This window comes from Haliotis rubra, unplaced genomic scaffold, assembly GCF_003918875.1.
Source record: "Haliotis rubra isolate DU_JTF1 unplaced genomic scaffold, ASM391887v1 Scf124, whole genome shotgun sequence".
NCBI classification, from domain to species: domain Eukaryota; kingdom Metazoa; phylum Mollusca; class Gastropoda; order Lepetellida; family Haliotidae; genus Haliotis; species Haliotis rubra.
In genome coordinates, this window is record NW_025765159.1 from 1,045,216 (window position 1) to 1,063,279 (window position 18,064).

The 18,064-nt window shown below is 37.3% G+C and overlaps 2 protein-coding genes across 2 annotated transcripts in view; one reads left to right on the top strand and one right to left on the bottom strand.

The window, feature by feature from the left end:
* Nucleotides 1-18,064, bottom strand: part of LOC124266245 (calcium uptake protein 3, mitochondrial-like) — a 101,232-nt gene that overhangs the window by 65,162 nt on the left and 18,006 nt on the right. The window contains 1 exon segment of the mRNA XM_046701061.1: nt 16,069-16,179. Coding sequence (XP_046557017.1) covers nt 16,069-16,179 — 111 coding nt within the window.
* Nucleotides 1-18,064, top strand: part of LOC124266212 (fibroblast growth factor 2-like) — an 82,906-nt gene that overhangs the window by 33,955 nt on the left and 30,887 nt on the right. The window lies entirely within an intron of this gene.

Genomic DNA, 18,064 nt, shown 5'->3' on the forward strand with positions numbered 1-18,064 from the left:
GTCGCCTCTTACGACAAGCATGGGTTACTGAAGATCAACTATTGAAATGAATATTATGTTACAATACAATTAAACACAACTGAAATACTAGTATAATTGTAAAAATTTTGTATTTATGTATTTGGAACAAAAATTACCATTTTTCACAACTGCCTTGCATTTGATCTGGAATCTTAGATAAAAATCTCTGCAGGATCCAGGTTCAGAAGACTGTTGTTGGAGATTAGAAGGATGGTAGCTCTGTGAAGTTATTTACTGGTTGTGTTGTTTGCACATATCTGTTTCATTCATTACAGCTATCAACACCAGTCCTCAGTAATATCAATGTCAAATGTTTATATTGGGCTTATGATCAACCTCGTTTTTTTCATTGGCCTGCAGACAACAGCATTACATGATGGATAACTTGAACAATCTTGTACACAACCTGATCTATCCCAATCAATACTGTTTGGCATACTGGAGTACAACAAGGATGTCATCTACCCCTTGTTTTATTATTCATAAAAGCAGACTAGTCAAGTATGAATGCATGGGTCAGCAGCACATCAGTCAATGTCAGACTCGAGACTTGAAGCATTCACAAAACTAATCCATCAACCCATGACACATTGTTTTGCTTGTCATTGAACATTAAAGCAGTATCTACCTTGGCTCTCTTTCTGTAAGCTGTAAACAAGGATCCTCTCTCGTGTTCTGCTACATATAGGGTGGTGTGCATGTCAAATTGCTATTTTCACCTGTTAGTTTTTGCTGGCTACATGCCTCATTTGACGGTACAGAAAACACAAGCTTTTACCATGCCATGTTCCAACACTTAAAGAACTTCAAGAGTTGTATGCCCCCTCAGAACCAGTCAAGTCAGTCAGACAAAAAGCATGATTTATATAGTTAACTGTAATCAATGGCTTCAAAAGATGACAATTCACAAAAGCATGCTTTACACCCTCAATAATATAGTGTTCACCTTCAAAATGGTAATCAGAGGTGGTGAGGTAGCCTAGTAGTTAAAGCATTTCTTCACCATGCCCAAGACCTGGGTTCCATTCCCCACATGGGTACAATGTATGAAGTCCATTTCAGGTGTCCCACTCCATGATATTGATGGACTATTGCTAAATGAGGCATAAATACTCACCAACTAAAAAGTGTAATCAGACAGACTTGTACAGTGGGTATTAAATTATTATTCTTTTGATGAACATTCAAACTTGCCATAGAAACCAAACAAAGAAGACTCCCCAATATTCTTTTGAGAAGACATAATCTAAACAGTATCTGTTTTAATATATGACCATGAGAGCTGGACAAGCCAGGAATTAAATATAGTTTACTCATAAAGTCAACAATTCATTTTCAAAATGCCTAAGGTATCGAAGTGTACCAAATCATCAAAGTCCTTTGGCAGAATAGCTAAGATTTGATTCACTACTATGTACTGAATCACAACAGGTGGAAGAGACAATTTAAACAAGGGGATGTAACGTCATCACTGAGTTGCCATAGGTGCTGATGAAGACCAGTTACTGCTTGTAAGTAGGCACCTGTCATCTGCTTTCGGCCACTGTACATGAACCAGACATCAGGCCAGCATGTCCGTATCACTACTTGCAATACCTATGGCGCAATCAAAACACTAGTCTAGACCTTAATTAGCCTCCCTACCAGATAGAAAGCATTGTTTTGGTAGCTAAACCAACAACCTCCCTGATAACCAATATGGGCTATCACTATCCCAACATGGGGGATAGGTGTGTGTACACACTGAAAAGCAATCACTCTTAATTAAAACAATAGCCCTCTTAAGGTAAGAGTGTTTTCACGCCCTGGGTTATAAATCCAGTGAATGGCAATGATTGTCACGGCATACAGTAGTAAGGCTGGGATTACCTATCTGACAAGTAGATCAGCTAATCTAGTTTACTGACGACCCAACAGACTGGGATTTGTGAAAGAGATGGAGGTAAGATGGAGATAATTAGTCAAGTTTACCAGCTGTTGTGCAGGTGACTCCTGCTCTATTTCTGTCTAGGTTTATTACAAGGTGCTTCACTCGCACACCTAGGATAGTCGTCAGGCAGTGGTTAAAGACATGAGCAGCTCTGTCAGAGCCTCTGTTCAGTACAGACTCCAGTGATTGGAAGACCTCCAGGGTGGAAGAGTCTAAAAATATTCTGAACACTATAAAGTATTTTCAAAGAGGAAATAAGAGTGTGTTCTACATTGGAACGATCACTACCAACCTGTTAAAATACACTAGTACATTTTGCAGTTTACATATTTCAAAGTCAAACAGGAATGATTCAAAGACTGTACCACCTTTTTAATGAGGAGTGAACGGGTATGGTTTTACGCCGCTTTTAGCAATATTCCAGCAACATCATGGCAGGGACACCAGAAATGATTTTTTCAATACATGTATATGATTACCTGAACCACACTATAACCAATATTTTAATGGAGACAGTATCCTTAAATACTCATATCAGTGTTAGAAATGTGTATGGATATACTGGGGTGTTTCATGTTTCCTCCATATCCATAGATACTAGGCTATTATGTAGTCTCTGAAATGAACATATACTGGACAAAAATAGTTAGGGATATATGTAAATTTTGAAATTATGAATAATGATCTATTTATTCATTGACACACTGATAAAATATCAATCATAAAAATACCAATATCCCTAACTTATTTTGTCCAGTATATTTTACAGAAAAATCGAATACTAAATTATGTTCATGACAAATAAGAAAAAGGAGCCCAGAGACTTTCTTCATTTTGAGAAACAGTGTAATCCATTTGCAACACATTCCAGACTTGTATGAGCTTCATTGGGAATACTTGTTTCAGGGTCTGACAGACTACATAGACCCTGGAACCTTTAATTTTTAACATCAAGGTAATGACAATGACCTTGTATTTCATTTTGAAAATTGCATACAAGCCCAATATCCACCTGGAAGGAGTATTCTGGAAAAGGTAGAGAACCCCATGACCCTACTAGGCACTCTGGGCAGGTGATCATCCGTCCTTCCATGCCCCAAAACTCCTCGTCTCTGTGTAAGGTGTGAAGCGTTACAGGCTTGTGTCATGTTGTGTCTTCCACGATTGCCCACAGACTCGCACTCAGGTGCTTGCCACAAAACACTAATTTTTCACACATTTTACAAAGGTGTTACAAGGTTTTGTATGTTGAGAGAACACCGTTAGTCTGACTCTTTTCATGGGGTATTGGGAGCCTTCAGTACACTTGGGACATAAAAGCAACCAATGCACAGGCACAAGGGAGTATTTGTAAACTAATTGCTTATTTATTCGCAACTAGCAGAATGCTAAGAATTTGTATGAAACCTTAAACACATTACTATGTAGCTTGGGTTCAGATCTTTAAAGTAAGCATGTTCAGATGTCCAAAGATCCACCTTAATATCTGATCACATTGAAAGGGCAGACTTTTATTTTGGGGGTTTTCAGGCCATAAATTCAGGTTGGAGGATAAAATAAAATAAAATAATAATTTCAAATATTTCTTCTGATTTCCTCAAAATGTTAGGGTAGTGGTTGTGTGTGGGAACGATCTGTTGTGATTCAACATAATTTGTTGTGTTTTGTAATCTTTAGTCTATAAAGTGAAAAGCATAGAGTGAGTGAGTGAGTGAGTGAGTGAGTGAGTGGGTGGGTGGATGGGTGTGTGTGTGTGTTTGGGTGACTGAGTGAGTGAGTGGAAGAAGGAGGGAAGGAAGAAACAATCAAGTGAGTTTTGTTTAGCAATAATATTCCAGCAATATGGTTGCAGGCAATGGCTGAAACAGGCATCACATTGTGATATCAATGAATCCTTAAATAATATGATGGCAATACTGTATCAATACAAGTGTATTAATATTGATAGCAGATTAATCATTTCATGCTACAGCTATATTTCCATCTACGAAGATGAACTTGAAAAACAGAACTGCAGCAGAAGCAAAAAAAGTCAATTGTAAACATGAATAGATCAGCCTGATTCATATTTAGAATGAATATGATTGCAACATAGGTAATTTTTACTGCATATATACAGAATACATGGTTTCATTAATGATCAATATGTTGAAATTCTTTTAAGTTGTATTGATACAAAATCTTCTAATCAATGACAGCTGCATGTTATCCAACTCACAGAGAAATATTTGCTATTTGTCAGTTGTCTGAAAATGTTATCTGAAAAATGTCACTTAAATACCATAGACCTTGCTTATGCCAATTTCAGCTTTTCCCCATTATTGTGAATTATAACATGATCTTAGTATGTTAGTATGATCATTTTCTATGTGTTTATCTAGATTATTTGTGAGAAGTATGTTTATCCCTGGCTTTTTACGTTTGAATACTATGGCTTCTGAAAGTGTCATCAAGAAACAGGGGACATATTTTAACAGTGCAATCCTGACTATGTCTGTGCCAGGTGAACTTATTACAAATAATTTCAAACTCTGAGCACATTTAAATTTTCAGGAAACTGACAGTTGCAATTATTAGAAAAGCAAGCATATTCACTATTACCCAACCCTGTAGCTTTAAAGAAATATCAGAACACACATGATGTTTCCTATCTCAAAGAAACTACAACCATCATCTTCTCTGGACTGCAAGCCATGAAGTGCCTGGCGGACAGAACTGACAGAAGCTATCACCTAGCTCAACACGTAATATGATCCCCACTAGCAGTGATTGAGCTTTGATGAAGCAATAAGAGTTAAATGCCATCAGAACCACTGACACAGGCAAGGCAGCTAAATCCATGCACCTAGTCCAACTTTCTCAAATTCTTTGCACCGAAGCTGGGATTAGAAAGTTGACTCTCTAATTTTGTGGACTAGCAAGTCAGATACCCTGGTACTCGTGTTATGCGTGGAAGCCATGATGCAAAGCAAGACTCCTCAACTTGCCGCAGTTGTACAAACTCGGCTTTAAAAGCTGTTTGATTTTGTAATCCCAGCACAAGGCTCTAGATTTCGGAGAGGCCAATCGTCAGTGAGACGAAGAAAACCAATAACCAACAGAGCGTACTCTGTGAAAACATTTACCATTCCTGACAATTAGTGCACTTGGGAAACAAATACTATGATTTAAGTCGTCTTTGGCCTTTACAAATGTGTGTGGGGCCATTCTCATCGAACGGAGGCGCAACACTGATGCTGAAGTCAGGTCATGGAGAGGTTGAGGGGTTTGGTGTGAAATGGACAGGCGTTGATAGCTTTCAATCACAAGTAAGTTGTCACCTCCCAGTCACTAGCATTGCCTATGTCAGGCCAAACATGTCGCCATCGCTCATTTCTAGCAATGTCTTGCCTTTGCCATGATCATATTCATCAGTCGTCACAAAATTCATCAACACTGATAACATGTGAACTATATTTCACACATTTAAATCATATCCATGACGTGAATAGCATCAGAAATTAAGGATACGAGTCAAGGGTTCTAGTCATTATGGCCATGTTCCTAATGCTGAAAGTGACAGCTACTCGGACTCTATTCTTGTTCAAGGCCTCGATCCTATGTTCCAACACAGCATCAATGAATCATGAAAACACTTTAAGTGCTAATACTGAATATTCAAGAGGTAGTATCAAAGTGATGGTTTTTCCACTAATATCCATTACATACGTCACTTGCAGCAGTGTGTCTTGTGGGAAATATGATGGGGAGCTACAGGATATTTGGATGAGCTGCAGCAGACGCAGATTACAACCTCATGGTGAATCACCCTAGCATATTATTTGATATGCAAAAGCCAGACATTTGGTCAACCATCAAAACACATAGTGCAAGCATGGCAGTTTTCTCAGCGATCAATATTGGCTCCACCTCTTCCTCCAAAAAGTTCCAGCCTTCTGGAAACCACAGATGACCATCCCTTTGATCCTAACGACAAATACAGGAAGAAGGGGCTTGTATATAGAACTTGGTTGTGATTATCAAACGCAATCCAAAGTTGTCAACAGCGAGGGGCAAGGTGGGCAAACACAGGGTTGCTGAACATACAAATTAATACAAATACACGCTGGTTTCCTTTCAAAGATATTCAAATTAAGCAACTGATTGGTCAAAGGTGGTAAAATGTTTTGATATTTAATGCAACTTTTGCTAGTTAGGGGAGGACAAACAATGGCCAGTATTGGGCCTTTCTCAGTTTCAACTGGCGGAACGCATGTAGCATGTATTCTTATCAATGATCCCCAGAGTTTCACGTCCTAACGCAGGGGCTGGTTCCCACTGGCAAAGGCCTTGACAGTCACTTGCAAAGCCACTTTTTTCGAGCTTTTTTACACAATTCAAAAGGACACACAATTAGAATTTCCTTTTTTCATCACTGGAATGCTGTCTATACAACAAACAGAAATATTGTCAGGAACATGTAAAATTTGTAATTAGTCGTTAACTCTTTTATGTGTGTTTCTGTTAAAACTGGGCAGTGAGCATGTGCGGTGGTTTTAGCTGACATCAATTGAACATTTGAAAATAAGTAAGCAAGCCATATAAGACAACTATGCAGTTAACAAATCGTATGCCCCAAATATTTTGTACCAGCCTCATGGCGTTTTTAGGAACCATTTTAAGATGACTATTTGAGAGCAAACAAATCAAATAATTTAGCTAAGTTTAAAACACCAAATTCATCTTTGCTGGACCAACCTGTGAAGGTCCGGGTTAGAATTGATCTTCAGCAACCCATGCTTGTCGTAAGAGGCGACTAAGGGAATCGGATGGTCAGGCTCGCTGACTTGGTTGACACATATCATTGTATCCCAATTGCACAGATCGATGCTCATGCTGTTGATCACTGGATTGTCTGGTCCAGACTCGATTATTTACAGACCGCTGCCATATAGCTTGAATATTGCTGAGTGTGGCATAAAACTAAACTCACTCACTCACTTTACTGGACCTGAGCTATGAAGCAGTGGCTAAACTTCAGTTTGTGAGAGAGTAGGGTCAAACTCCTTTTTTAAGAGTGGTCAAGTCACATCACAGAACATCAGCTTAATGTAGTCGAAAGTTTGAATTGATGTTGTGTCTGACAGTTACCTCTAGCAACCTTATCTGGAAACCTAATCAGGGAAAATCAGCATTTAAACACCTTATTTTGAACACTTGAATATATATTATTACACAATGCTATTTAGAAAGTGATCAAATGTCACATGTCATATTTGGGATTACACTTTCTGGATTACACTTTTTTTTAGTAAAGTACAGATTCTAAAACTTTTGTTGTCGAAGTCGCAGTGGCTGAGCGGGTTAGGCGGCTGACTTTGTGTGCTGGCAATTAGGTCCTGACTCTGAGGGTGTGGGTTCGAATCCCAGATGAGACTCAACCCAACAAAAGTACTAGAATCTATACTTTACTGAGAAAGTGTAATCCCAAATATAACATATGCTTAATATATATTGTTATCAAAGAGCTATGAAATATTCTCTGCTACCTCATAACAAACTTCTACTTTTTGAACCACAATTTATGAATATATGAAAACTTTCAACCTGGAAGTGTTCATATTCTTTACCCATGTATACGTAATTTACGTACGGTAGGTCTACCAGAAACCCAGGCAATACGTCATATAACAACTTTCTTCACAGTCTGTAGTGACAATCAGACATGATTTAAAAACTCCTGCAAACACTTAATCAATTCTGCTTAAACTCTTCACCAGAATTCCAGGATGACAATTGAATTGATATGGGTGTCTCAGACCTTGCCAAATTTCTTGTTTTGACTGTACACGGTGTCAACAACAAGAGATGATCATTCATAAAATGTCACTTCCTGAATGCTGCCATTCATCAACATGTATGTGCATGCTGTCCAGGTCATTCACTGAAACTATTTAAGAAATCTCTATACATATGCTGCACAAAGAACAGAGATTTGACTTGCTATAAGTATGGCTAGAGTAAATAATACTTTTAATATAAAAAACTAAAAACAGGCAATAGGGAGACTTTTTTCTGGGGCCGGTGGGGTAGCCTAGTGGTGAAAGCGTTGGCTCGTCACGCCGAAGACCCGGGTTGAATCCCACATGGGTACAATGTGTGAAGCCCATTTCTGGTGTCCCCATGCATTGATATTGCTGGAATATTGCTAAAAGCGGCGTAAAACCAAACTCAGTCAGTCAGTCAGACTTTTTTCTAACACAGACAATCTTTTTATGCCTGGAGTAAAACTGGAAAACAAAAGACAGAATTATTATGCAATGGACAGTGTCAATAATCCGAATGTGGTATTATGGTCCGATTGAAGTCATCGAGCAGGAACTCATTTTTACCACCATACATTGATTCAAAGTCAGTTTTATCAATAACTACAAATGTTACGATTTTTTAATGGATTAAATTTAGAGAAGGGCTTCCTGAAGTGTGGCAATCATATAGACCAACTTGGCTGTGAATCAATTTTACAATTATTAATTGATTAAGTTTTGAGAGGGTTTCCTGAAGTGTGGCGATCATATAGCCCAACTTAGCGGCAAATCACTTAGCACTATAAAATAAATGAGGCAAATTACTCAAACCACCGCATTCATATGTGGTTTCTGAAATTTACTTGACTTAGCAAAATTAAGTCTCAAACACATCACTTATTTCACAAGCAACATTACACGACAAAGAGATTATTATCCTTGCATGCTTTTGTAATGTATATATCAAGTACATATATTAACAACAAAACATCTGTTATGCTTGCCTAAGACTTGCATAATGCAATTTTATTTGGTACATAGGATATTTACAACATGATAACACTTGGAGAATAATATCTTTTTCATTCTAAAAAACACTGAAATAGAATGAAAGGAGACACTGTCCTGTACCATGAATCAAAACATCTCCTTTTAAAGGAGTCTTTCCTATTACAAATAATTGGGTAGATCTTCAATACTACCTTTCAAATGAGGTTCAGAGTCCAGGTCAAATAACCTGTTTTCTTGAATGAAATCATTTTAACACTATAAATTATAAAAGATAAGCTGTCAGTTTACAACACTGAACACAGGTCTTATTGTGTTTGATAAAGACATGTAAATTCATAACTGCAACTATATATCTTTAATCAGTTTATCAGAATCCACGCAAACCGATCCTGGCGAGATCAAAGCCTTGACCAAATGGCCATACAATCAGAGTTTTATGAACAACCAACAAACCAAATGGTGGGTGTTGATTAATGGAAGAGCTGTGGTCAACATGTCCCAACAAAGGTAAACAACTGTTGGGCTACAAATAGCCAGTGGTCAGTATCGGATCTGCCCACTGATTGGTTGACCGGTGCATCTGGACACTGGCCAAAGACAAAGACTATGGTGCTATTTTCTGGTGAACCCACGCCCCTTAACACAATACACCCTTCATTCATTCAAACACTTCAAGGCAGTGAGCGTTGTAGTAACAATGGCCTAGTTTCATGGAACCTGACGGTGTGCATTTAATCTTTAATCATCATCACCAGTGAGTGCATGGATGAGTCTGCAGGCTGTCTTACAGTGATTGGAAGCAATTGAGAACCATCTCGCTATTGCATCTTGTGTCATAGAAACTTGGACTTAAAACTTAACTGTGCAAGGCTTAAGGAATATAAAATCCATCCAATTACACTACAACTGGACTAGCCCCACTGTCAGGTAGGTTTTATCTATTACTGAAAAATATCTGCTCCTTGATAATAAGGATTCAAATTTAGAAAACTGTAACAAAAGGTTGAATGTCGACAGAATTTAAAATCAGTTCGAACTTCCACTGGTTGCTGTGAAATGCACTTATCCATGATGTGTTTAGTATGTTGTAATATTTCTAACAGTACAAAACTAAACTGATTACCTTAGAGGAGGACTTAACTTTGGCAGTTCGAGGAAAACTGATTCTCATCATTCAAAACACAAAATTTGAAAACTAGCATTTTATGAGTGACATGAATCTAGGTGATGATTACATAATCACAGAGACACATTATCAACTTGAAGATAGGTACCGGCATCCCGACCTTGACTGAAAGTTGGCACTGGATCAGTGAGCATTCACTTCCCTATTTTAACAATGGTTCTTAGCACCTTAGCTTTAGGCGGTTCATTAGACTGACCAGCAAGGACAAAAACAAACTTTGAAAACTAAAATAACATTTCATAATTTTTTAGTTGGTTTCCCAAGAACTTGAAATGTATAAAAAAATTTCATAAAAGAAGAAACATTTTTTTGCAAATGATAAGTTTTTTATTTCATTTTATTTATTTAAGTTTTTTTGTTTTGTTTTGTTTTGTTGTTGTTGTTTTGTTTTGTTGTTGTTTGTGTGGGGTGGGTTTGGGTTTTTTAGAAATAAAAATCGCTATTCGAAGAAAAAACTAATTAGTCACCTTTTAGCATCTTGTCATGTCAAAACGTATTGATTTTTTATTCATTAGTAGAAGTGCTAATCAGTGAATTGTTTAGCTACAAATACAGTAACCATGTTTATCACGAATGGCTGAAAACAAACTGACATATATTACAATCTGTTTTTTGGTCTTGGCTAAAAGCTTTTAATGAACTCCGATTATAGCAAACTAAAAGGAGTGGTTCTTTTGACTGTGTTATAACCATAGTTTACTGTTATATAGTTCAGCCAAATATACATTAATATCACCGACAAAATTGAACATCTGCATGAGTAAGCCTTAATGTACATACCATCATCAATAACAGATTAAGGACATAACGAACCAATTTTGCTGAGTTCATTACAACCTCAGCTGATCCTAATATTGTAAGAAAATATCAATTGGTACAATTTGTGAAAACAATTTCAAGGAAACATTTTCTCAGACAGACTTAACACCAACAACCTTCCATGTTATTTTTCTTGCTTTTCTTGAGACTAGTCCAGCAGATAAACGTGAACCTAATTACAAATAGCTAGTCTTCAGGGTCTGTAGATATCCTCCTTGAACAAGACAAATGTGTACTGTGTTTACAGGCTATGTCAGTTTTATATAGTTTCATTTTGTAGCAAAACTGAAGCATTGGAGGTCTGTTTCAGAATAGGTACTAGTCAGTGAGGCCTGGCAGTATTAGATTCTCACTTGCAGGATTATATGTAAAAACGAATTGAATACATGACACCTTTTCATGGATAACAACTTCTTTTATTCTTTTCACATTGTTTCTGAACCACTTCTTGCCCCTTTATAAGGTGAATTCAAATACCAATATGTGCATCCAATATGAACAAATGTATAAAATTGATGCAGAAAGATTTGATACTGCATCCTGAGGCATACACAATAGTATTCTATGTACCAAATTCTCTACAAAACAAATAATGTTCCTGTTACAAACATAATTATTACATCTACAGTGCAAAACCATGGACTATTTCATTACTTTATAGGATGCTCATACTTCCTATATGGACCCATGAAAATAGTGACTGAGGTCCACTGGAGCCCAGTTTTGTGGCAAGATAAAAACTTGGTTCTTGTTCTTAGCTCAAGAGAAAAGTCAGGCTAGTTGACTAGTGTAAATATAAAAACTTGTGTATCCCAAACTTCATGTGCCTTTAAGAAATATTTACATTTGACACTGATCTCATTTTGTTAATTGTCCGTGATACCATCCATACATGCAGACATGTTTCCGTTCAATAAGAGTCGGTTACTAAATTACTCATTCTTTGTTCGTCAGCCATGCTTGACTACTTTCCATGTAGCTTCCTGGTGTCAGCAGACCTGTTTGATGAATGACACCAGGTGGTCATCTATTATTGATGGAACACCTCATTACCGAGGTATCTGCTTATCAATCTATAACAGTAACCTAGTTCCTGCCCAAGCCAGACAACTGTTAGACTTCCACAAGTCTCCAGGCAATGATTATCTAATCCTAATTAAATACAATGATTAATTTCCTAGATTACATAAATAATTAGAACAAGTCCCTAAGAAACGGAGGAGTCCACCTATCTAGACTTGTCCATTAGGATAGAGTTCCTGTACAGCCATGGACTTAATTCAGTACAGACTTGCAGCCAGGCAACATAGCTGGTGTACAAGCAATGGCTAGTATGACTATCAACAGACAGGATTGTTGGAGTCAGGGCAGAGAGAAATTGATCTATGTTGTTGGCGGTATGGGGAATACTTCCTGAGGTGGTCTCACCTATCCTAGTTGACTTCTGTCATAATTATACAGAATCTACTGAGGTGAGGTGAAATTGGGTTTTACGTCGTGCTTGAGAATATTTCGCTCATATGACGACGTGCATGCATGTGTATGTGTAACGGCTGCTTGTACTAGCCCAGACTTAAGCTGGTTTTATAGTGCTGATAACATACCATACTGAAGTGTTAATACACCCACTCAGACATATATACTGACTCTGAGCCGACCAGTCCTTGTTGTACCCATTAATGCCGAGGTGTTAGGCAGGGACCAACAAGTATACCATATTTTAACGTCTTTTGGTATGGCGGTGGGGATCGAACTCCAGCGACATTCCGCTCTCGAGGCGGACGTTATCCACTGGAGGCAGTCCAGAATATACTGAGGAGGTGTTATCACTGATAACATATATACTTCCCATCAAAAGTTTAGACTCACTTAAAACACTCACGATATGTTATGAGTATATATATATGGTTACATTGAAGATTGATTTCTCCACTAACTTGGGGGAACCAACTGCAAACCTTATGCAGATGAATTGCATGAGGATCATGTATCAAATTGCTGAAAAGCATGTGGAAATATCGTGTATGTGAACAGCTATGTTTTGGTGTAAAATTCTGTTAAGAATTCACCAATTTTCACTGATTTTCATCATTTGATGAACTCATGATAATAATCTTTTCAACATTACAAATTTGTTTTATAATACATCAGTTCATGTGTAAACGGTACCTTTAAACAGTATGGAATATTTTGCAAAATTCAGTTTAGAACAGTTGCCTGAAGTAAGTGGCTATATTTACACTAGTCAGTCTAAACTTTTGATGTGTAGTATATATACTAACTTGTCCTTACCAGTTAGAGAACTGATGAAGGAGTTCTTCTGAAATTGTGCAAATTGAAATATTATTTTCTACCAAATTGTCCTTTTAAAAAAAACTGATTTGTAAAATTTACAATTCTCACAAAACTTAATTATCTTCTAAAATATTTTCAGTCAGTTTCCAGAGCCACTACTCTAAATCATGATGCTATTTAAACGTCTTTCTGTCTAGAAAGCTAAGCTAATAATTGTCCATATCTATCATAAATCTGCAGAAATAATGATGAAAGACATTTTGGCTCGTAAACTAAAAAGCTTGGAGCACACACTGACAGATTTTTTTATCCTAGTCATTTTCCTCTTTCCATTTCATAACTATTTCTAAGCGTTAACGGAAACCTTCAAATAAATCCTGTGTACATATCTTTTACCAAAGTCATCTAATCCAGTAACCATGGTAACCATTCACTATGCATGAAATCATTCAGGTAACATATGGTCCCCCCAACTTATTTATCACACAGTCTGTCCAAAAAACATACAAGTAAGCTAATAACAGACTTTTGTGGGGAAAACTACAGGGTGTCAGGTCACTTATTCCATGTGTGTGGTTGTCGATATCAGGTGTGAAGTTGTCATTGTTATTAAGGACAGGCCCATCAATGGTAAAATCAGCCTTGGTACTGAAAGAGTTAATTTCACCACGGGTATGTCTTAAGTCTTGGTGTTAATAGCGTGTTGATAGCAAGGCCTGATGTTTATAGCTCCTTGAAGAGTGGGAATACTATTTTATTATGGACCGGCTAGCCAGGAGGAGTCTTATTTCAGTGTGCTGACTGCCCACAAGATGTTGTGGAAGCCGACGCGAGTGATCCGATGAGAACGCTTTTCTCCTCCTTACCTGCTCTGGTCATCTGAGTCCAGTCACAAATTTATTGGACAAAATCCCCGGTGTGACCTCTGCAATGGATTACCCAGAGCTTAGAGCATATCCCATTATCAGAGCTCCATCCAATCAGGAGATCATGTTACCCGCAAGGGCGTGTAATTTCAAGATTAGAGCTACTTCAAGATTAAGGGGTAAGAAACTTGCACCTTGTTAAAAAAACATAAACAAAAACTGTCCAACTACCACAAAATAATGACCTTGCAGTGTTCGAAATTAAGCGTGAAAGTCAATGGTTCTTGTCCCAACCCAGATATTGAACGTCCGATATTGAGGTGTCCTCGATTCAAAGACCTCAAGGAACCTTGGATCAATCTAAATTTCAAACTCTGCCTTGATATTAAGGAAGTCTGTCCTTTCAAAGAATCTTCCCTTCAAATGAGTTTCAAAAGATCATTATTTAGGTTGGCAGACAGTTAAATGAACCCATACCATACCTGAATCATTGATGTCATCAAGAGAACTTACAGAATGGTGAACATTTTTTTCCAAATTAAACAACAAAAGTCTAATCTACCTTATCAAATAATATTCATATAGAGGTTCAGACTATCATGAAATTTTCAAATGGAAATCCAGCTTGGCCAATAATCAGGTTTAAGCTCTTATACAAATTCTACTTGAGCCAACACCTTCACAAACAAGTGTAGAAATCCAATTAGGGCTTCCAGTCGTAAACCACCCTGAAGCAGAAGCCGGGTGTTAACTCGGGTGGATTAACTACCCTGACCATGCCAGTCGGCAGAGAGGACCTCTACAGTTTCCACCACACCAGGGCTCAGCAGACGGTAACACATTCAATTCATTTTCCCAGTTACGATGCCGAAGTCTCATGCCTGATACTGAGAGTTGTAATTAACAGCTTTGTGTCAGGTCACTTCTGACAGCATGCCCAGGTATATTTGTTGGCTAGGTTTTAAACACTGGTAGGTTCCTATGTAAATCTATCTGTCAAAGGAAAACTGCAAACCATGATGCTTCAAAGAAAGCAAGTCCGAGAATGTTTGATACTAGATTCAGCTACCGACAGGTCTAGACAGATGGAGACTTCGAAACTTGGTCAATGGGCTCTTGTTCTCAGCAAGACCATTGTACAAAATAGCCTCTTGAAACTGACCAAAATATATGTTTTACAATTTTCAAACTTGTTTGAAGATGAATGTCCATATTATCGTAAAGGTTTCATTCATACTAGACAAACAATCCATTTAATACGATAACAAAGTGACAGCTTTACTGAAAAAAAACATTGCAAAATATGGACATTGTCAAACAAAAGTAAGTAACCTTTCCACACATTTGTCCAAGCTTCAGTATGTGCACCTGTTCAATGCAACAGTGCCTATACTATTGGTTCCATTTAAGCTGTATCAGTGTATATCTTCAATTTAAACACTTAACCCATCTTGACAACTCAAGTACATTTTTCTTCAAAAGGCTCCTTGTATTTATTTAATCGCTTAGTAACAGTTTACTCCTTGACAAACACTCCTTCCTTGTCTAAAAGTCTCAACACTGCATTGGTGCTTGGTCCTGGTGTTTCAAACCTGAAGCAAACCACCCAAGCATAGCTTCCCTGTGTGTCACATAGCACTGACAATGTACCTAGTGGCTCTGCCACCCTTTCATACCGACTGAAATCTCACACCTTCCCGCTGAATGTATCCTCTTAAAGAAAACTCATTGTTACATAGTTATTTTACGAATTACCGCGGATGAAGAGAAAGAGTTTGAGCGAGTTTGAGCGAGTCAGTCGTAAAGTCATAATTGTCACTGTAAGGTGTTTTGGGGGCAGGTCTATAATCATATCCCTTGGGTGGCTCGGTGATAGGACCCCGGGTCACACAGCCCGCGTCTTGCATCTATCATGTCTACAGAGATGATCTAATATTCCTTCTTAATCACACCCTGGTTATGTCAAGTTGTAACCGGTGCAAACTTGTCTGGTGTAATTGTGCTATGTTGGGGCACACTGCTGTCTACATGATAGTTCTGTGATTATATACCCAGTTGCATCCAATAGCAGTGGGTTCATATAACTATAGAATTATCATTGTTCGAGCATTTTAAGATGTTAAGACATTGTGAGATTTCTGATCTTGTGCATACCTTTATCATGTAGGTTGCGGAACAGTTTGTTTGAGCCTCTGGATCTGGAGGGTGTCTGACGTAACATGCCCTCCACATCTTGTGCTGTCAATCTGATGCGTCCGATACGAGCTGAAATATAGAACATACTGCAAGTACTTGACAAACTAACAAATAAGACATGTTGTAACTATATGAAAAAAAAAACAAATATAGGAAATATGGTAAACATTTGACACAAAACAAATAAATAGGATTATTTCAATTATTTCAAACAAGCAGATATTGCAACTAAGATAAAAAGCTTTATACCTATATTTGTTCTGAAGTTCTCAAGTTTTCAGCTCTTGACATTAAGGGGGAGGTGGGGTAGGACAGTGGATAAAGTGTTTGCTCATCACACCGAAGACCAGGTTTGATTCCCCATATGAACAGTGTGTGAAGCCCCTCTCTGATGTCCCCGGTTGTGATATTGGTAGAATATTGCTAAAAGCAGCATTAAACCATACTCACTCACTCATAATTTTGAACACTGCTTATTCTAGCATATGTTATGTACATCTTTCAAATTAATATTATAATAAGAAGAATTTTTACTGTAATAAGTGAATCAAAATATTCTCACATGACTTAAATCCTTCAGGTTTCCAAACCAAAAGTTTACAACACAGAGATTCTTGTAACACAAAATGGGATTACTGTATAGTGCTAGAACCTGTCAGTAACTAAATATACCTTGATGCCAGTATTTTGTGTTTCAATCCCATGTTTCAACAGACATTATTCCAGCTTAAATGTCTGAAAAAATAGGATACCATTTTCTCCTTATTTCTTCAGAGATGACCAGATCAATGTTGTTGGTATACAAAACCACCTTATCATATGGTTCAAAATAATTTTATTGTCACAAGTATTTGGAAAGAAAAGAAATTCTCCAGACCAAAAATATAGAGTAGTAAATATTGAATAGCAGTTTGCCCCATGTTGACTATAAACAAGAGACAGAGCATGTTGTGCTGATCTCAACTTGAAAGACATACGCTAATGTTATTCCTTAATATGATGAGACATGTCACACCTTATCTCATTTCTTAAATTTTTATCACTCTTCTTCATCAGATAGAGTTATCTCCCCCCATAAATCTCCCCACACTGGTGCTAGTTTGTGAACGGCCCTGCGTGGAGTTTTAGAATCTTGTTGAAAGGCGAGATGCTTTGTTTGGTTTGCCTCTTGGCTTTTTATATGTTTTCTTGTGATAAGAATGTCGTTTTTCCACACGTTCAGAAATAAACCTTTTGATAAATGTATGTTAATTCTGTGGCAAATCTGTTACATCTTTTACCCTGGTAACTAGGGCAGGCATTTCATATTCAGCATCCAGCACTGTGCTGCAGGAGGTTCAGCCACAAAAATCCAAACACTTGGAGATTGTTCTCATCTTTCCCTTTCAACGCTCTCTCTTACAGAGACACTGTTTAAACCCAGTGCTACTGATACAGAGCTGGATATTACACCTCTCTTTTCCGCTGCTTGAAGCATATATTTTCTTTGGTGGTGAGAACATTTCATATATTTACAAATAAATAGAATTGTTGGATGTTTTTTTTACAAAACAATTAATAATCAAAATTATTTAACAATCTTAGTTATTGGCCCAAAATGAAACAACTCCTGTGTTTGTACAGCAATTCAATAGGTTTATGTTTAAGGTCTTAAACCATGTCCTTGAATAACATATCTGTGATCCATGGACTTATAGGTTTGTCATAAGAGCAGTTTGATATCCTTTTGTTAAGTCAATATATTAAACTAGCAAATTATTTTTACACAAAATACAAACTTGTGAGATTTTAATGAATCATAAAAATCTGGTATGGACCTTATATAAATCTTGCAAAACACTTAATAAATAAGCCTAATTGTTGTGTGTGTCATGATGTCATTTATTGACAATGTTATAGTTCATACATACTGGGCACTTCACTGATACAAAAATATAAAAAGGAGTTAAAACAG